This window comes from Hemibagrus wyckioides, linkage group LG06 (genome assembly GCF_019097595.1).
Source record: "Hemibagrus wyckioides isolate EC202008001 linkage group LG06, SWU_Hwy_1.0, whole genome shotgun sequence".
Classification (NCBI taxonomy): Eukaryota; Metazoa; Chordata; class Actinopteri; order Siluriformes; family Bagridae; genus Hemibagrus; species Hemibagrus wyckioides.
This window is the reverse complement of record NC_080715.1, coordinates 25569355-25591804: the sequence shown is the minus strand read 5'-3', so window position 1 is coordinate 25591804 and position 22450 is coordinate 25569355. Positions and strand designations below refer to the sequence as shown.

The following is a 22450-nucleotide window of genomic DNA, read 5'->3' as shown; positions in this document are numbered from 1 at the left end:
AAACTTTAGTGAGAATCAATTACAGGGGCTGTGGTAGCTCAAGTGGTTAAGGCTCTGGGTTGTTGACCAAAAGATCGGGGTTCAAGCCCCAGCACCGCCGAGCTGCCACCGTTGGGCCTTTGAGCAAGGCCCTCAGTGCACTTTGCTCCAGGGGTTATCATGGCTGACCCTGCGCTCTGACCCCAACCCTCCAGGGATGGGATATGCAAAGAACGAATTTCACTGTGCAGTAATGTATATGTGACAACTTAATAACACTCCTTTTAATGGAAAATTTAAAATAAAGTCAACTAATCTAGGTGCAAAGGTTTGTACACCCCTAAACTAACCATTTATTGAAGCAGCTTTGGATTGTATTTCACCTCTGGGTAAGAGTCTTACTCTTGGCTTTAATATTTTCCCACTCTTTTTTGCAAAAACATTGCAGATCCATCAGACTCCTCCTGTTCACAGTCGGCTTCAGGTCACCCCACAGGTTTTCATTTGGATTCAGGTCTAGGCTCTATCAGAAACACTGATCTTCTTTTGGTTAAGCTGTTCCATTGTTGATTTAGATGTATGCTTTGGGTCATTGTTGTGCTGAAAGGTGAAATCCCTTTTTATCTTCAGCTTACTAGTAGACACTTGAAGGTTCTGCACTAAAATCAACTGGTATTTGTAGCTATTCATGATTCCCGTCACCTTCATAATCCTTTACGGTGTTCCATGCTACATCTAATGTGGTGGAAATTCTTTTTTATCCCTCTGATCGATACCTTTCAACCAGTGAGATACCATGCATGCTTTATAAGCTCTTTGAGGATCATGGCTTCAGAAGTCAGATGAAACCATGAAGATTCTACCAAGAACCGCTGATCTTTATTCGGGGTTAATCAGAATAATATAATTGATGACAGCTGTATGATCATTCCTTTTGAAGATGAGATTGAAGGTGAATGTGATGGTGATTTGTTCTGAACACTGCCATATCCCTAATTATAAAAGAGTGTGAACGATTATGCAGCCAAGTTCTTTATTTTTCATATTATTCCTACATAAAAACCTACCGTTTTTTTAACTGCGGTGTGTAGACTTTTTATATGCATAGTAGCCTCTTCACCTGATGTAGAAGGTTGATGGAAGCAAACTCCAGGCTATTGTTGTGAATATCCACTCCATGGCTTTGAGAAACAACCAGAAATGAAATAAAAAATATGAAAGGTTTAAATTAAGCATCTAGAGAAAGGAGAGCATGAAACAGTGACCAAATTAGGAAAGTGGATGTGAGGAACAGATAGTGAAGGCAGATTCAAGGGCAGATAATTTAAGTACAAAAAATACAAACTAATCCACGAAAACAAGAACAATGAACATGAACGATGTACGGGGCAAGAAAGATACAGACTATAAGTGAAAATGTGTAGAGGTAAACACTAAAACAAACAACAGCAACAACAAATGAGGTTTGACTGTGAGAACAGAAAACTAGAACTTAAACAGCAGTGCTAATGAGACACAACCAGACACAGGAGAGAGTAATTATGGAATGTGTGAAAAGATCATGTGATGTGTAGATTGATAGTTCTGACCTTACGGTGCTACAGAACCCTTTAGAATGTGTGGTGTCCAGAAGGCAATATACAGTCATAAGGAGGTCCTGGGCATCCAGGCAAAATGTCCCTTTGTTGATGGGGTCATTAGGCCAAAGAGGTCCATCGGGAGCGCAACCCTAAATGGAGCAGGCAGGAGATGTGACATCTTCCACTTAACAGCAAGTAGAAGCGATGTCCTCAGCATAGCTAAGAGATTCAAGAAGGAGCCTAATATAGAAAGCATCTGCCAGGCAGAGAGCAATAGGGATGTTTTCACCAGAGTAGGGAGCAGGACCCTAGCCTGGTCAGGATCCCCTTGATTTTCTCAGGGCGCAAATTGATTTGAGTCATTCCAGCATGGCATTGATCCAATCCCTCCTCCCCTGTTGTTCTCACATCAGGTGGTTCCTATCCAGGATCCTCTTGTGGAATGCAATAAAATCTGCTGCATCCATCTGTTGGTGAAGTAGAGTTTTACAAATCAGTGTTTGGAGTTAGATATGGAAACAGGAAATTTTACCTAAATTTCAGTGAAGGACATTGGCAGTGTAAGTTTAAATTGATGTGTGATTACATCTTATGTAAGATTTGCTCCCGGTTCAGTGCCACTTGAATGTTGCCACTAAAGGAAACGACTGAAATAAATGTTTCAACGCATGAATCTAGTGCGTACCTGCCATGAGTGATGTGCAATTGATCTACAGTTCAGAAGGAATTCTTGATTGTGATCGCATACCTGTGATTATGAGCTCCTCGACTAAACGAGCACAGAACGGAGGACTCGAGGATTTGAGCCAAGTGTGAAAGCGCCCTACGACGTGCACTACCCAGTCACACTCCTTAGTTTGCTTTTCGTCCTTCGATTTTTGGAGGTTAAATTTGCCAGCATTCCCTCCTGCCTATTGACAGCAAGAATGATTCTGGATTTAATGCCCCACAAACCTTCTTTTTTAATTAGCTTTTTTATTTTAACAGTCATGTAAATTGCATTAAAATATAAATAAAGATCTTTCAATTCAAATATATCCAATTTTCCTAGCCTTTTAAAATGTTACACTAAATTAGTGCTTTTCTAGCCAGCTCTTTGTCTTCATTTTGTGTGTGTGTGTGTAGATTTGAGAAATCCACAGTGGCTTTATTTTACAGCATGATAGCGGAGTGTGATGTTTAATTCATGGTTAATGGATCTGCACCAGCACAGGGGGGCACATGGGCTAAATGGTTGGTCACCATGTTTTTGCAGCTACTCTTTGATCAGAGGCAGCATTCTTCCTACAGCATTCGCATGACACACCGCATCGAATTCGTTAACCCGACCAAAAGCAGTGTGAAAGCTATTTCTCTACCACCACAGCACCAGTTGACACGTTGCTACTGGTGTTTTAGTTAGACTGGCATACCTCCCAGTACACAATATGGGCAGCCATAGGAGTCAGAATTAGAGAGGACAGGACATGTAGTTCTTCGTGTCATTTTGCTGTAGCACACATGGCATCTGGTGCATTGCTGCTGCTAAGCCTCCGTGTCTGTGAGATTGCTTTGTGCCTGAGGTAGAGCTGTGAGCGGCAAATCTGGAGTTTATCCGGCCTGATAAGAACTGTTAGTGGTGGTAAGGAAGGGTAGAGCAGTGTTACAGAGATGGAAAGAATGTCAAGGCTGCTGAGAAATGTGCGCGTGTGTGTGTGTGCGTGTGTGAAATCGGAAATTGTCATTGGAATGATAATATACCGCTGTGTACTGTAGTCTTCTTTATGTTGCCAGCGCGGCGCAGCGGGTTGTGCGGGATGCGGGAATGTTTCATATGCTTATATACAACACCTCTCTCCAGAGACGGCTGACCTCTTTAGCATTCACTTAGGAGAGAGAGAGAGAGAGAGAGAGAGAGTGAGAGAGAGAGAGAGAGAGAGAGGTGGGGGATGTTAGAATTGAAAGAGAATGGGGAATGGAAATTGGGCAAGGGAGAAGAGATAAAGCACATATGAGAGGAAGAAACAGAGTCAGTACACTGTATGCGAATGAAATGAGAAGGGAGATGTTAAAATGAGTCGAGCGTCTGCAGAGAGCAAGAGGGAGAGAAAGCAGAGTGAGCCGGGAACGAGAAATACACCAGGCACTTCAACACAGCTTGATTCCATTTTGTTTCTCTTACTTATTAGGCAGACAAAGCCCCAGGAGAGGATGCGCTCACAGCACTAGCGCAGAGGCACCCCACTCACGATATGTGCACCTAAAAAATGACGGAATTAGACACTCGTCTTACCTCAATAAACAGTCAGATAGTAAAGAGGGTTTCACTCTCTGTCTGTTTCTCAGCGCAGCTCAGTCAGCTTTATTGGCATGACCGTATTTAGTTACAGTATTACCAGCGCATTACTGAAGTGTTATTAAGCAACAGATTTATTCCCAAATATCAAAGAACTTTCATTTAAAGACAAGAAAGAAAAGAGCAGGCTATCTGCATGAATGTGTGTGTGTGTGTGTGCACGTATAATAGTCATCATTTTGTCATTTTTTTATTGTCAGCTTTTTTACTCTTGCAATTTCACAGCAATTCTGGTAGCATATGACAGAACAGTTTTCTTTAATGAAAAATAAATATTTTACTCTGTTTTTTTTTCGCCCACAGTGGGTTCTTTAACCCAGCGGTTTTTCCATGGGGCAAATGCATTCATTGCTCACGATTTAATAGAACATCATATCCTTTCACAAACACACACATCGCCGTTACTGTCCTTTTTTTGATAAGATGAATGAAAGTCACATGACATCACACTACTGCTGTTTCTTTATGAGGAAGTGAGATTACTTAGTCATGTTTATTAGGATTCAGAAAGCAACTGCTTGATTTCTTGGCATGTTGGGGTGTGATGCTAGTTCTAGCTAGTCAGCATCAGCAGGTCTCAACAAAAAAGTTGTGCCTTATTTATTTATTTATTTTTTTTACAGGGGAAGAAATCTCCAGTAGCTAGTTTATATTCACACTTATTATCCAATGCTGCACAAATTAAATATTGTGTTGTTAAGACAACGCATAAAACTAGAGCTTAGACTTGTCTGTACAACACCCTCTACCTTAATTGGATTTTGCAGAGCATTTATTGCACACAAATGCAATTTATTCATAATACATTCATACTGTTTCTGCCACTCGTCTGTATTCCTCCAGTATCATTTTCTATTTGCATTTTTCCTATAGATATTTTTTTTCCATTTCCTACCTGTTTAGGTAAAATCTATATTTATTGTAATTCTAGTCTTATTTTCGTTGAGTAAAAAAAAGCATTTCACTGCATATCATTCTGTGTATGTGACCTTTACGATCTGAATTCAATAATCATAGTAGAAGTGACTAAGTTCATGAATATCGAGTAAAATCATTGCATTTGGAGTTCAAAGGTAAATGTATTTATTTAGTCATTTATTCATTTAAGCCTGTCGCATTTCTGAAAACCTAAATGAATGATATTCCATTAATTTTATGCTGCTTTTGTACTAGATGTGTAATGGAAGTATACTAATAAACCTGCATATTATTACAAACAGCCAGACATCGGCATTAAACATACATGGGTAACATGACAAGTAAAAATCATTTCTGGTATTGAGACAGAAAAAATGGCAAAATGGCAACAAGGAAGTAATAAGAACTTCACAGAATATCACAGAAAAACACAAGCTACTGAATCAAACTGAATCATGATTTTATTATAAGAAGTGCAACACAAGCAAGCAAAACAGTGGAACAAGACGCATAAACGTAGACAGTGGATATAAAGCAAAAAAACAGGCAGACTGTGTAATGACAAAAGCTTTAATAAGAAATCACAGCTTTAATACAGTGTGTTGTGGTCATGTGACATGGTCATGTGATGGCCTGGGGCTGATATGTAATGCAGGCACTGGTTTGGACATAACCATGACACAAACAATGCATATATATATATACATATAGTTATGTTAGATGCTTAGTATGGTGCAGCAATTTGATTACAGAGGCTTCCAGCGAAAATGAACATCTACAAGCAAATGCAGAAATGCAGCAAAAGCCTATTTTAAGCTCTAATATACAGGGACAGGAATTTTTTTAAGCAGTAGAGATTTATTCTGTAAAATAATACAGAATATACTAACAAATGTCTAAAAAGGTCAGACGCACAGGAATGCTCGTCCAATCCTCCATGCAGATCCCTTTATGTTCAGATTGGTTCAGGTCGACTTTCTGCTTCAGTTTATACCTCCGGATTTTGATCGTTCATTCAGCAGTGGATCACACCGGCATTTGAGCATACACCTTGGACGGGATACCAGTCGATTGAAAAACACACACTCACACACACACACACACACACACACACACCTAGAGGCAGTTAAGCATAGCTAGTTCACCAACCTGCACGTGTTTGGGAGAGCAGAGAAGCCAGAAGAAGCCCATGCGAACACAGGCAATAACATGAGGAAGAGACAGAGAGTAACCCAAGCTCAGGATTAGACCAGCGACCCTGAAGCTGTGAGGATGCAATCCTACAGGTTTTAAATCAGATCCAGAGAAAGCAGCGGTCATCGCACAACATCGATTTTCTCGTTCTGGGTTTTGGTTCATCATCTTTCTTTTTCAGTGCTTTGGTCTTCGTTGGTCAAGTTGGAACTTGTGGCAGAGCCAACCAGGTTTTGCACTTGAATATTCTGTCAATTAGCAGAATTCAGGGTGTCATTAATCTTCACATGGTCCAGCAGCCAGAAACAGCTCTGAAGCATCACTAATCTTCATCAGGTTCTTTTCCTTGCATGTAGCCTCTTTGTATACATGACTAAAAAGTTTGGTGATGCCAAATGTAGATCTAATGATGCATGGTGAGGCTCAGGTGCTGTGTTTTTTAGAGGCCTTCTTTCTTACAATGCTTCCAGTTTGTATTTGTGAAAGCAATGATTAACCATCGAGTTTGAAACTTGAATCAGCAATGATGTGCTGTTCTATTACCTTCACTATCATCTGCATGATGCTCTACCTGGCAAACTTTCAGCGATTTCTGATTTATTTTGTCATGGCCCCAAAGTACTCTTGTTCAAAGAGGTAGTTCTATTTTGAATATATAATTGCGGGTTAAAATGGGAATTATTATGTGTAATATTTATATTATGCAATCACTTTTGACCACCTGAGTGCCAATAATTTTGGAGGGCAGCTTGTTTGAGTGACCTTCATATTCTGTTTGACCGATTCCATATGCTGTCATGAAACCATGTTTGTGGAATCTGACAGCACACACACACACACACACACAACATACACTGCAGAGACTGTTCTAGAAGAAAGTCAATCAGAGAGAAAACATGATTAAAACGTCACAATGAAGACAAAGATACTGCTCTTCTTCTAATCTTCAAATCTTCTACGGACGATAGATAGATAGATAGATAGATAGATAGATAGATAGATAGATAGACAGACAGACAGACAGACAGATAGATAGATAGATAGATAGATAGATAGATAGATAGATAGATAGATAGATAGATAGATAGATAGATAGATAGATAGATAGATAGATTGTCATGTTTGAGGTTCATTTACATTTACAATTACATTTCTGGCATTTGGCAGACTATCCATTCAGTTCCTTTCTCCACCTTGTATGCATGCAGTTTGCATGATCTCTCTCTGCTTCTGGGGTTTCCTTTGGGTACCCCAGTTTCCTCCCCCATCCAAAGACATACGTTGTGCTCTCATTCCCAGAGTACCCTAGGATAAGCTCCAGGCTCCCTGTGACCCTGCATAGACAGACAGACAGACAGACAGACTGATAGACAGATAATTAGATAGATGGATGGATAGATGGATGGATGGATGGATGGATGGATGGATGGATAGATAGATAGATAGATAGATAGATAGATAGATAGATAGATAGATAGATAGATAGAACTGAACTAATCCCCACCAAAGCCCTGCTTTTCCTTCTTCTAACTGACTGCTCTGTTTATCAGTATTGGTTAGATATCAGAACATGGGGCTATGAGATTTGAAATTTTAATGGTGTATTTCACAGAAATGTTCAAGGTTTTTTTTTTCACTTGGTTACAAATTGCAGTCTCCACATCCCCGTCGCACTGCTGGAACTGTCTTCCTGTAAGAGCGCTTTCTTTATATTGGCCTGTCTTTGTGGCCAGATTGCTCTCTCCGAGTCTGTACTTTGTCAGCACGCTCTGCATCAGTCTGCAGTAGCAGTGTATTGTCTTAGGAGCCATATAGCATCGTGTCTTGTTCTGTGCCTGAATTTAGTTCTGTGTTCACATCTGAACTCGTGTAATTTAGTTGAGTCTAACTGTGCTTGTGTCCAGCTAGTCCTGATTGAAAAGTGAGTGAACAGAGAGTCTCTCTCTCTCTCTCTCTCTCTCTATCTCTCTCTCACTCTCTTTCCTCTATTCTGTAAAGGTCATGGTTCCCAGTCGATCTGGTTTGCCATGTAAATTACATCTGACAGCAGAGCACAGGGCTGCTCTATGCTCCCAACCTGAAGAACCCCAAGGGAAATGTGCATGTGTTTATGTGTATTTGTTCTCCTGCATGTGTGTGTGTGTGTGTGTGTGTGTGTGCAGGCTGCAGGTAATAATGCATGGTCATATGAAACAGTTTACTGTGTCAGCGCCCGGTGAGTAACATGTCTTTGCCTTTCCTCCTTCCTGCATCTCTGCTTTAGATCCTCTCCCCAATGAGCATCATGGACAGCAAATCAGTCTTGCCTCAGCACCACAGGGAGTTCTGTCATATCCTCACACTGGTGTCACATTTTAGACAAAAAAATGTAGTTTGTGTACACTGATGCAACTCTGGCGCAAGACAAGACAAAGGAGGAAGGATATGTCTGTGTCGGATTATGGGTGTGTGAGGGAGCGACAAACACAGGAAAGCCATGTAATTAACCAGCATCTTAGACATCATTAATTTGACAGTGATGCTGTTGTTTATTTTGGGAGGAGTGTGCTTTGTGAAAGGGTGGGCACATCACATCGTGAGTGTTTGTGAAGGGGCAGAAACAATAACACTTAAAGTATTTCATGTTTTGCTGTCCAGCTTAAGCCTGCTGTAGCCTGTCAATAATGTTTCATCTTTTCTGTGGTGCGGTATTTCCCCTTAAGCAGCAGTCTTTGGGAAGATTTACAGCAGGGCTGTAGTGTAGATTAAAGGAGCGTGCTCCATAAACCAGGAAAAGCCCATGCCGAGAGAAAAAAAAAACATACGAGGAAAGAGAGAGAGAGCGAGAGAAAGAGCAAAAGGGAGAGAGAGAGTGAATGACATTTTGTCTTCTGCGGCAGAGGAAGCCGTGCTATAATCGGTTTCGCTTAATTTGAGCTCAATTGGAAAGTTATTAGAGAGCCCGATTTAGCCGTTTGTGAATTTGGTCAAGGGCACTGCAGCGGAGCCGGAGCTCAGAGCGCCGTTTGGAAACAGCGACGTGTGTCTGCTGGAGCAGAACCGCAGTGAGGAGGAGCTGCTGATATACACGATACACCCTGCATGCTCTCACCGAGCCTGATCAGAGCATCCCCACAAGGCGTTCTGCTCACACTGTGGTGGAGAATAAAGCTCTCTGTGTGTGTGTGTGTGTGTGTGTCTGGGTGGAGAGGTTGTTTGGTTCACATGGTGGTGTGTGTTTGTCTGTTTGCTTTGTGTTTTTTGAATTGCCTTTGGCAGAAGTTGTTCTTATCAGCGCGCATTTCAGGTGGCTTTGTGTGTTTTGCCAGTAGGTCGCTTTGGCAGACCTCTTCTGTTTGCTTTGGAGGTCATCTAACGAACATTTTTTATTTTTTTTTTACAATGCAGGTGAAAGACTGCGAAATGAATTGCGGTCATATTTGTGAATGGCAATAAACTACACAAACTTCGTACTTTTTTAAGTTAAGCAATGCAGAAAAGATGATTATTGATCAGAGTGACTGCTGTTTTTGAAAGGTCAGAAAATAATAAAAAAAATAAGGGAAATATTTGGCAAAATAATTATTATTAAAAAAAAAAAAAACTGCTTACAAACTAGCATTATTATTTTTTTTTCCACAAGTGATTCCATAGACATGACATTAACCTTAAAAAAGAGAGAGCATTTTATTGAAATCATTAAATATTCATCTGAGATAAGCTCAGCAATACAACCATTACTTTCACTCCAGTAACTGAATCATTAATTGTAGTTAATAAGGCAAACCTATCATTTTTAATTTTTAATGTTTTGACATGTGTAACTGAAAAATAACCCTGAAATTGTATGGGGTTAAACAGCTCCTGCAGTTCAGTAAACAATAAATCTAAATTTATTTCATTTGTAAGATCAGCATAAGAGCATTATTCAAATGAATGTTCAGTAAGCCCCGCCTCCTCAAAATAACCATTAGTTCCTGTTCTTAACCAATCATGATCTAGAGCAAGAGATCTGTACTGGATGTGAGTTTGAGATAATTAGCTATGCAGCAGCTCTGAAGCAATTCCAAATAATCAGAAGTCAATCTAAACAAAATCTTGGTATCAGTGAAAAATTGCGCTCCTTTAAGCCCCCTCTAACACACACACTAAGCACTAAGCACTAAGCTCTCCTCCAAACATAACACAATGCGTAATTGCGACAGCGCAGCGTAATTAGTTTGAGTTTAATTACCAGAAGGGGTTAACTCTTTTATTACTGGATTCAAAATGCACCGTGACTCATGCTGCCTTAATTTCTCACGATAATTATGATTACCCTTCATATTGATTAATTTCACGCTGTGTGCATTGCGTGCTTAAAGGGGAGGTTTGTCAAAAATTATTAATTAGCATTCTCTGAACTTCTGAGATGAGACGTGTTACTGACTCTGACCCAATAAGTGTTGCGCCTCGTGCAAATGACAGCATGTAAACATTGTGTTTACTCTCGCCGCCCGCAAAATAGGTCTTCATTTGCTGAAACAACAAGTGAAGGTCAACATCAGATCAGCAGCTATCAGGCAACCGCTTGACATGCTAGTATTTTCTATTAACAGCATGACCTTTACTTCATTCTGTCTGAGTGGGAGTCCAGTAAAACTGCACTTTTCTTTTCCGAACGCCAGTGCATCTCTCTTACACCTTTTACATCGCAACCTTTCTATCAAAACATGAGTTTTCTAGCAGGAGCAGTGTCATTTTACTGAGCTGGTGTAGGGCAGTATCAAGTACAGTATGACTAGAGCTACATCTCTCTCTCTCTCTCTCTCTCTCTCTCGCTCTCCCTCACTTTTTTCCTCTCAATGCCACCTCTCTCTCTCTCTCTCTTTCTCTGTGCCTTTCTCTTTTTTCCTCTCAGTGCCACCTCTATCTCTCTCTCTCTCCTTCTGTCTCTCTGCCTCTCTCTCCCTGGCTCACATTTCATGACAAATAATGCGTCATTTGTGTTGCCAAGCCTTATGTAACAAATTATGAGCTGTATTTAGAGCTGAAGTGTGAGTAGTGAGGAGTTAATGCCAGAACTGCACACATCAAATTTGAGGCCTCAGAATTTCTTCTGAATTGCTTAGAAAGTTGTGCTTTTGCTGCAGAGCTCGCCCAAAAGAGAGGCATGTTTCCGTCATCTGCTCACTCTGACTTTAAAGTGTATTAGGTTTAGCTTCAATTCTCCTGAACCCAGGCACAGACCGTGATGTGATGAGTGTCTATTACTATTGGATCTACTGTTTACTGATCCTGTTACATCAATATACATTACAGCATAGTGGCATATCCCAGCTTGGGAAGCTGGGGTCAGAGTGAAGGGGCAGCTATAATGCAGTACCCATGGAGCAGGGAGGGTTGAGGGTCTTACTCAACAGCCCAAAGGCCTGATCTTTCGATCAACAACCCGTTGCTTTAACCACTTGAGCCACCACTGCCCCCAAGATGAAGAGCATCACAAGGACTATTCATGACTGTCCGTCTCACTATTCATGACTGTCCGTCTCACTATTCATGACTGTCCGTCTCACTATTCATGACTGTCCATCTCACTATTCATGACTGGTTTGGTCACTCTTATATGTATTTTTTTTACTATTCAGAGGTTTTTTTCACTGTTTTCCTTTTTTATTTGCGTTATATTGTATTAGTATGAACTTTCATGTTGCTTTTCTCCTATTTATGGTACACAATACAGTAAGTGCTTCTGAATGTTTTTTTCTTTTTAAATGGAGGCACTTTAGCTACCTTTAGCTACTTGGACCCTACCCACTCCAGCAGGGAAACATTTTTTACATTGACATCCATTTGGCTGATGCTCTTATCTGCAGCGACTTACAGAAGTGCTTTTACAGTCTCTATCAGTGAATACATTGATGCTGTTACATAGGATATGAAAACACGATTTGAAACGAGTAATGAAAACATTGCTTAGCGTTCTACATACAGTGGAACTTTCAACTAAAAACCTTCAGCACTTACATATTTAACACATAACACAGTTTCCACACATTGCTCTGAATGGTCTCATCTGAATAGCCTAAATCTTCCACTTACTAAAGACACTGAATTTTTTGCCCAGTTCTCATCCATAATCCAGTGGATATCTTCACTTGTCTAATGTGGATTAAAGCTAACAACACGAATGAAATCAAGAATGATTCTCTGATGCTTATGCTAGAGATGGTTGTCAACACATTCAGTACTGTTTGACTTTATAATGTACACTTGTTAAAGACTTTTTATGAATGAATTTGCACATCCTGATGTCACTCAGATGAGGATGAGTTTTCTTTTCAGTCTGGTTCTTCCTCATGTCCGTTCAGAGACTTTCTCATCATCAACTCTGGCTTGATCACTAGGGGTCAAAAAAAAAACCCTGATAATGTTCATTGTTAAAAGCACTATATAAATAAAATTGTATTGAATTATTATTATTAGACATAAACTTTGGTCCTTATTTGATAATATCCAGTTTGTTGACCCTAAATGCAAAAATTAAACAGAATTATTGACCTGTAGGAACTATACATAGATATTTATTCACAAGAAAAACAGAACGATCAGCTTAAAAAAGTTATGCACCTGCTAAGCACAATATGGAAAAATGAATACGGAAAACTTTCTCTAAGGATATTTCGAAATCATGTGACTGACTGAAGGTCTAAATGTGTGTGTGTGTGTGTGTGTGTAGTGGATGGCTGTACAGACTGGTCAGTGGACTATCTGAAGTACCGGGTGCTACATGGAGAACCAGTGCGGATCAAGTGCGCTCTGTTTTACGGCTACATCCGGGCGAACTACTCGCAGGCACAGAGCTCAGGTCTCAGTCTGATGTGGTACCGCAGCTCGGGCCTCGGCCACGGAGACTTCGAGGAGCCCATCTCATTCAACGGCCTGCGCATGAGCAAAGAGGAGGACGCCATCTGGTTCAGACCTGCTGAACTGCAGGACGCCGGCCTCTACTCCTGCGTGCTGAGGTGAGACTGAATCACACACACATACACACACACACGCATGTGCTCACATGGCATTTTTAAGCATGTGCGTAGCATCTCATGCAACATGCATGTAAGAGCTCTGATGCTATGATGCTGACTGATCAAAAACGCACTGAGTGGAATAATTAAATATGTCTATATGGGAGGCTTTGTGTGTCATGTAGTGTATGTATGTACTATGTGTGTATGTTTGTGATGTCTTGATGCATTCATGCAAATAGGACAAATAAAAAGGTTTGCTTTAAATAATGGACTGTAAATATAAGCTCATAGCTTTGATATGTTTGAATGAAATCTTCTATTCTTAAGCCAATAATGCTTTAAAAAATGATATTAAAAATATCCTATTTCCTATGAAGGGAAAAAAAGTTAGATTTATGCTTATTGTCATGCAATACTGCTGTATATTTGCATGTGTGCTTGTGTGTGTGTGTGTGTGAGTGTGAGTGTGAGTGTATGTGGGTGTTATTTAGAAAAGGAGTGACTGAGTGCGGTGAGACAGCAGAGGACAGAGGGAAGCTCAGTCACCCATCAATCACACGCTGATGCTTTGGCTCGGCTCGGGAGCTCTGAGGCCTCTCGTTGGCTCGGGTGTCCTTCTGCTTAAGCTTAAATCTGATAATCTGCTCATCATGACCACATTAGCATCATGGAATGTCACTTTCAATCTTGCGAGTGTGTGTATTTGTGTGTGTGTGTGTGTCTGTTTATGCAGGTATGTATGTGAATAGACTAACTAATTATAAAAATTGCTTTAAAACATCATTTCATGTGCATTTTCATGTCACGTTAACCTTCCAAGTGCAACTAGGAATATCTCCACCAGTGTTTCAGAGGATGACCAGGTCAGGGAGGAAATAAAGAAATGGTAGGAAGATGTGGTAGAAAATTACACCTTCAATCCTTTCAGTAATTACCTCTAATTACATCCGCTGGCTTGAGGAACATTATTGATTTTATAATATGATTCAGAAAATGCGCAGGCTTGTTTGGCTATCTAAAAATTGTTTTATATATAAAATAAAATACTTAGCCAATTAATATGCAATTCGCATGCTAATTCATGCACATTCTCTATGCTAATTTGTTCAACATACGCATCTATATTCGACTATATTTAATAGCCCTTATCTTTTAATATGTCTATAATCTGTCTGCCTTCCATAGAGTGTATACTCGCTCTGTAATATCACTGGAATTAGCAATATAAACAATATAAAGAGTCATCAGTTAAACCAAAGCAGCAGTTCTCCCTTTCTTTCAGTGCGGGTGTTAATTTCAATCACTTGAGACTCTCGTACTCAGTTTTATTCGGGATATTATTTTGACATCTTTTAGGCATAAAAGCACAAGGGATGGAGAATAATTTTGGTAACAGTTTGAAAACAACAAAAGATTCATTGACGATGTGTTTTGAAAGCGTCTCTCCAAGTAACGAGTAGTCTATAATTAAAAATAGTCTCTAAAATAAAGAAGATGGAACCAAAGTGAGACCTGAGAGAGAGAGAGCCTTGGAGAGAGGGGGGGGCATGAAGATAGGGCCTTGGAGAGAGAGAGAGAGAGAGAGAGAGAGATGAACATAGGGCCTCAGAGAGAGAGAGAGTTCTAAGGTAGAAACTGTCTATATCCCCCACTTTTGCTGCACATGGTGTATTATATAGATGTAAGATTCACACACTGATCTTTGTGATGCTTGTGTGAGCTTTCTGAGGACATAGTAATGAGTGTGAGGTCATATCTTTATCAAAATGATGTCAGAAGCTACAAAAATGATGAGGGCCTCAAACAGTGCGAACTCCACAAGGCAGCAGGTAACTGAATAAAATTGTGTCATTTTAGCTTTTGGAGCCATAGAGGTTTTTTAGTTACTGGGATTTTAGTTACTGAGAGGATTAAGGCTACATTTAGCTTTAGACATACTGCAGCATGATTTAGCTGCATTAATAATGACGTCAGTGGAAGATCCTCACAAGGAAAGTAAGCCAAGAGAAAAGAAAAGAAAACAAGAGACCGGTTGCTGTATTAACATATAGAATTGCATTTCCTGTAACCTGAACCATGTGTTTAATGAAAGCAGCAGACTGGCCACATAAAAGCTAATAAACTGGAAGCCACCAGCGAGATCATTTGCATGATTCTTAGCGGGGGTAACAAGCTTTGCCTCATTGCTAGCCATGCTAGGAAGCACGATTAGCATTTCTTTATTTAAGCACCGGTGCAGATTTTCCACTTCCTGAGCGAGGTCAGGTTTAATCGGCTGAACTCAGCTATGAACAAAAGTCCTTCAATGACTGTTTTTTAAATCTTCAATTATTTAATAGCTGAGTTGATTTTAAACTGCAGATTTAAGCCAGTTATCACACTGATTTCAATATTTTTTCATGTATTCATGCAGTGGGAATCCTCATATGTGGAGTAGTGTGTGGTTGAGTGTGAAGTGTGTTTCATTCTGGCTTTAACAGGAACTCGACGTTCTGCATGAAGGTGTCCATGACTCTGCTGGTGGCTGATAATGACACAGCGGTCTGTTATAACTCCAAACTGCGCTACACGGAGAAGGCCGAACTGGGCAAGAGCAAGGACGTTTCCTGCCCTGATATCCAGGACTTCATCCAGCCTGGCCAGGAACCACAGATAACGTGGTACAAGGTAGAGTGTTGAGTGTGTTTGCCTTCTAGCTGTCATTGTTCTCTTTATGCTTGATAGGTTTATTGTATCTCTCTCTCTCTCTGTCTCTCTCTTTCTCTCTCTCTCTCTCTGTCATTCGGATGAGCAGGAGTGCAGTGAGTGGCAGTGGAGGCCGAGTATACTGCAGTCTGGAGACACCCTCTCCATCCAGGAGGTGACAGAGGATGACATTGGGAACTACACCTGCGAGCTGCCCTTCGCTGGTTTCCTTGTGCGCCGAACAACTTACCTGAGCGTGACAGGTAATACTAAATTATGTATGATTTCCTATGCAGCACCCCACTTTTTTTGGAGGTGTGTCACCTGATACTCCTATGATAGATATAACAGGATAGTTAGCACTCATGGACGTTGGCTACAGTGAGAATGGGGAAGAATGGGATAGAACAGATTAATGTATGTATTTAATACGCCGTGCTTCTCCCCTCTTGAGGCTGTTTAATAAAGCGATTTCAGGGTGCTGTGTCTTCATAACGTTAACTGCAGTGATAAAGCACTTCATTATAGAGCTGTGACAGCGCAGCAGACCCACTTTACTGCACTCGCATGCACACACACTTAACTTCCATTATTTCTGTGACCTTCCAGCTGCTCATGCGCACATACACACCCACACTTTTCTGCAGACGCATGCGCATGCTTCGCTTTATCTCTGTCATCCATTAAATCTAAATTCATGCCAGTAAGAACCGCACAGTTAATTGGATATTAAATGGTTGGGTGCAATTAGCTAATCATGAAAGGCATTGGCCAGTGCATTCGGTTTGTAGTGTGTTCACTGCATCAGAATTAATCAAGCCAGCATTACTCAGCAAATGATCTATAGAACAAACCACAGCCACTATTGATGAGCGTGCAGGGAGTCCAGTGACCAGTGGCAGATGTTCCTGTTGAGTGTTCTGATAAATCACAGCCATTCGCTTGGTCTGTATTAGTCTTCTTCTGAGCAGTCTACCCAAATGTGCCTAATCTGTTCACTGCAATCACATCAGTCAAGAAAAAAAATCACACTTGGCAATCTGGGCTTAGCTGAGCAGACAGTTATGGACTTAATCATTGCTGATATTATTGCATCAGAATGGGAAGCGTAATAGTGTATGTAAAGGTCAAAGCGTTTTTTCATAAATTTTCTGAATTACTCAAAACACTATTCGGTTTCTTTACATACCAGCACTTTACAGGCATGTAACTGATTTTAATACGCTTTTACTGACCATATTAAGGTTGGTAAGAAAAGATGCATATATTTTGGTTAATTTAGATACACATTTCCAAGTTCTGAGAGATACAAGTTTGGTCTTGCTTGATTACTCAACCTTGGATTTAATTATCACTGACTTACAGTGGAATAGCACATGAGTTACAGAATTTATAAAGGTTAAAGCATAAAGGGTTTTTTTTACATTTCTATGTCACACAGAATTGTCAGCATATTTGATATTTACAATTCTGGCATTTGGCAGACGCCCTTATCCAGAGCAACTTACATTTTTATGTCATTTCTATACAACTGAGAAATTGGGGGTTAAGGGCCTTGCTCAAGGGCCCAGCTGTGGCAGCTTGGTGGACCTGGGAATAAAACTCACAACTTTCCGATTAGTAGGTTAATGCTTTAACCTTTAAGCTACCCATATTAGATATATGCAGCAAATAAATTAATAACACATTAGTGTGGTGTTGTAGTAGTGTCATGTCATGTGTACCTCCAAATACAAATCTGCCTACTCTGGAATCCAAAATCCAGTTCACATGTTCTTTACCTGATTAATGATTACATATATACTTGAACTCAGTCACTCACTACAACAAACACAATCCCAACACACGATGTTCGCTCAGCAAACGTTCGCACATCTGGGCTAGCAAGCCTTTATTTCATGTTTTTGCTCCTTCTGGTTTTGACCCTGGTTTGTTTTCTTGTTTCCTGATCGTAGTCTCATCCTCTGAATACCTGTTTGTACATCGTCTGACCCTGTGCCTTATTCTGGAGTCTGTCTTTGGTATTGTGCTTTGGATTTGTTTGTGTGTGCCAGGCTTTACTTTTAATAAAAGCATTCACCGCTTCTCTGCCGCCTGACAAGTAGAAGACAATATACCAGTGTTAAAGATCACTGTCTTGACACAGAGCCTTATCATGTGATCTCCATGTGCTTTAACGACCCTATATACACCTATTGAGCATTTTATTAGCAAGGCTAAACTAATTCTGGGTAAAGCCTTCCTTTGCTGCTCTCAGAACAGCCTAATTCTTCATGGCCTGAATTCCACAAGATGGTGGAAACGTTTCTTTGAGATTCTGGTTCATGTTGAGAGGATTGTGTGACAGTTCCTGCTGATTTTTCAGCTGTTTCATGCTGTGAATCTCCCTTTCTACCACATCCCAAAGGTGATCTACTGGATTCAGATCCAAACTCATGAACTCATTGTCATGTTCATGACATGGTGCCTCATAATGCTGGAAGTTGCAATTAGAAGATGAGTAAATTGTGGCCATAAATGGATACAGATGTTCACCAAAAATACACAACTTTTAGAACAAAAGACACAGAAGAATTACAACTCTTTGGGAGTAATTCAGCTCGTCATGTTTGGAGAAAGAAGGGTTGTTCATATGATACCATGAACATCATACCACAGTGAAGCACGGTGATGGAAGCACGTTCTTCTGGGACTGCTTCTCTGTAGATGGTACTGGAGCATTATGCCTCAGTGACGGAAACATGACTTGAGCAATGTACCAGGACATATTAGAGGAGAATTTATTCTCATCTGCCAAGAAACTGTATCTGGGGAAAAGATAAATGTTTCAACAAAACAACAACCCCAAACACAGAGCCAAAATTATTCACTGATTTCTAAAATGAAGGTGAAGCCAATATCCTGACTTTATTTATGAAGGATTTTGAAACTGCATGTCCATTAAAGGGACCCTTGTATCCTTGGGGAATGGAAGACAATTTTCAAAGAGGAATGGAGAAAAATTTTAACCACAATGCTCCAAAAACCTAATTACTTCTTACCATAGATATCTTAAAGACTAAATGCTTTTTTCTCTATCAGCTTCATTTTTTTTAAACACATCCTTTTTTTCCAAATGAATACATACTTTTTTTTACTCATAATAATAAGTTCAAAGTCAAAAGAAACGATGTGTGTAAGATTGAAGTGGATATATGAACTTGAAGTATATCAAATAACACACCCACACACAAAGTGCCTGAACACCGATCAGCCATTGACAGCCTAATATTGTGAAGTTCCTGTTTGTGCCTCCAAAACAGCTCCTACCTGTTGAGGCATGGACTCCACAAGATCTCTGTAGGTGTGCTGTGGTATCTGGCACCAAAACGTTAGCAGCAGATCATTTAAATACTATAAGTTGTTATGTGGAGCCTTCATGCATCAGACTTGTTTTTCCAGCACATCACTCAGATTCTTAATCAGATTGAGATCTGGGGAATTTAGAGGCCAAGTCAACACCATGAACTCTCTGTCGTGTTTCTCAAACCATTCCTGAACAATGTTTGCAGTGTGGCAAGGAGCATCATCCTGCTGAAAGAGGCTGCTGCCTTTAGGGAATCAGCAATTTGTGCTAGAGTAGCTCTGCTGTGAGAAGGCTAACCTTCACTCCCCATGCACATGAATGAGCTTCTGGCAGTCATGCCTCTGTCACCTGTTCACTGGTTGTTCTTTCTTGGACTTCTATTTGTAGATACTAACCACTACCTCCAGAAAACACACAACACGCTGTTTTGGAGATGCTCTGATTCACTCACCCAGCCATCATAATTTGGTCCTAGCCAAAGTCTCTCTTTACGCTTGCCCATTTTTCCTGCTTCCATATGCTCCAACCCTTGACAGGTGTCATTGTAATGATATAATCAGTGTTACTTGTTATTAATTTCACATGTTGGTGGTTTTAATGTTATGACTGATCTGTGAATTTCCCCCTGACTGCAGTAACTATGAGGAAACTAATAGGAAATGTTTAGCTATGAGAGTTTTAAGGGTTAAACGGGCTTTTAAGCAGAATCATTAAAGGAAATGAGATTGATATTTTAATTAATGGTTCTATTCTAGATGCTAAAAATCTACTATAGATTCATCGTCCCGCGAATGCGGTGCTCGACTGGACCCTGTACTGTAAATTTATGAATGTACAAATTCAACTAATGAACTAAAGTCATCTGCTTTTCTGTAAGCCATTTACCATACTGATGAATTCTGAACACACTGATGAACACACAAGGGAATTAAGCTCTGCACAACCAGAAACTGTGTAAGTTCATGCTCCGATGGTTTCGCTGCTTGTAATCAAACAGATGGTCTGTGATTAACAGCAATAATCAACAGGTCCGGTGGTCATGTGATCGGTAATAGTAGACCAGGCGTACATACTGCCTGTGCTATGATTGTGTAGTTTGTGCAGCCAGGCAGATTTTGTGTTAAGATCTGGATCACTGCAGCTTTATAAAGAGAAAAATGATGTTAGCATATGGCTGAGATTAGCTGATTATAGCCTGACTTTAAGTTTCAGACAAATAGAACAAATCAAACTGTTCCAAATGTTCACAATGGTGTTGTGTGTATGCGTCTGTCGGAGTGCTGGATTGTGGCTCGCGTCCAGATATTGGCCAGTTTCAACAGCAGGCATGCTTGCAGTAATTGCTCCGGTGGCTGCTCCTCTTGCTACATCAGTTCTCTTGTTTTTTTTTTCTTGTAAAGTCTGATGGCCTTCAGCCTGAGAAAAGTAACAGCTCAGAGACACAAAATGGCTTTCTTGTTTTTGAGCACATGCTGACAATCTATTACTGCAAACATGATTTTAGACCTTCAGGCTTTGTGTATATGTGTGTGTGTGTGGGGTGGGTGGGGGTGGGTGGCTGGTTGGGTGTGTTGGTTGTATATGCAATGCATTGCAAGATATTCTGAAAACAATTCAAATTCAACATGTACACTCTTAATCTAAGCGACAGGAAGGTATCTCAGTCTGGGCAATGTATATACTATTTGTGTGCACACGGACACACACACACACACACACACATCACATGCTGGTGGAGACTGTTCTGAAGAAAGTCAATCAGGGAGAAAACTGGATTAACATGTCACAATGAAGACAAAGATATCACGACTGCTAGTGTGTGTTTGTATGTGTGTGTGTGTGTGTGTTTGTGTGTGTGTGTGTGTGTGGAGGGCACTGATATTATTAGGGGAGATAAATGTGAACAGAGATGACTGAGTATGATTGACTATCATTTCCAATCAAATTATAGACACACACAGTCTCCTCACACACTCCTTCACTCACACAAACAACGAATGATCCATAATACTCTGAGGAGATTACAACAAATCATCTCCCATTACATCTGACACTTCTGTGAATCACTCGTTTTTAATGTGGCATATGGTTCACTAAAGACTGAATTTTAGAGAATTGGTAAAAGAAAAAATTCTACACAATAGAAATAGACCAGCGAGCAGAACTAAGACGACTGAACTACCGAGACCTCAGTACTGAACACAAGAACATTGATTTGTTACTAATTGAAGGATCTGTAGTCCAACTTATCAACACAACACTGCTTTAGTCTCTGCCACACTAAGAGTGTTAGGAGTCTAATTGCTTGTCTCTAAGCTTTACATGGGCGAAGATTCATGGAAACAGCACTTGCAAAGACGCACTGATGTACTTACACATTTTTCTGTGTGAAAGCTATTTCAGATTACACAGTTTCCATGGCCACCTGTGTGGTGACCATGCCAACAGCAGATTGGGACTGGATGCTGTGCATGTGTATGGATGTGTGTGTGCGCAAGAGGGGCCTGTGGAGGTGTGCCAAGGGCGATGCCAATCCTTTCTCTGATCCGCACACCTTAGCCCAACGGTGCCCACGCTACTGAATCACCATAGAAACAGGAAGCAAAGTGAAGACACTTTCACTCAAGTTGGAGTTGCAGAAACTGCTTTGGTGAAGCAGCTATTCGTGGAAGAACGCTAGAGATAGAGCAACCCTAGAAAGAAATTCTCATTCTTTGGAGAGCAATATTATTTTCAAATAGTGCAGCATTAGAAATAAATATTCCTGCTATGGAGACGCTGTAGCGCTGAGGCTAGAGCTAGACTTCCGGCATGTATACTGCCACATTTGTCACATGAACATAATTTCCGAATGGTATTTGCCGTGTGCATGTGCACTGATGAGTCAGGCCACTTTTCCTGATGTTGTTTTGAGCTCATGCAGGCATGGTGTACGGCGGTTGTGATCACACATACTTTACACGTGCTCACAACACCATGCATCTGTTAAGTCTAATCAGGGCAAGGTGTGTGTGTGTGTGTGTGTGTAAGAGAGAGAGTCTGTGTCCTTAATCAGGGTGGAGTGTTATGTAATCATAATTAATTAAGGCTTAATTACAGAAGCTGCTAAATTCTTGCTAAGTGTCTAGGCCCTTGAGCTCACACACACACACACACACCGAGTGATGCTTGCAACATCAATTAATTTTTAATGTATCTCACTTGCGTGTCTCTGCTTCATCTTCAGATGTTTCAGCTTTTATTTCCAGTGTGTGTGTTTGTCAAGAACGCATGCACATGAGTAACTCTGCATATAAAGATCTTGCTGTGACAGTAAAACAGCTCCGCAGGATCAGAACGCTTCTCTAAAGTGGAACATATGCACTTCTGTCGGCCACAGTGTACTCCCCAAATAGCTCCTCACGTCTTTTGAAGCATCAAATGTGCC

The 22450-nt window shown here is 40.5% G+C and overlaps 1 protein-coding gene across 2 annotated transcripts in view; it reads left to right on the top strand.

Moving 5' to 3' along the window:
* Positions 1-22450, top strand: part of il1rapl1a (interleukin 1 receptor accessory protein-like 1a) — a 113571-nt gene that overhangs the window by 54177 nt on the left and 36944 nt on the right. For both annotated transcript variants that reach the window (XM_058391269.1, XM_058391270.1), the window contains exons 3-5: positions 12704-12989; positions 15473-15659; positions 15787-15940. In XM_058391269.1, the coding sequence (XP_058247252.1) occupies positions 12704-12989; positions 15473-15659; positions 15787-15940 (627 nt within the window). The remainder of the gene's footprint in view (positions 1-12703; positions 12990-15472; positions 15660-15786; positions 15941-22450) is intronic.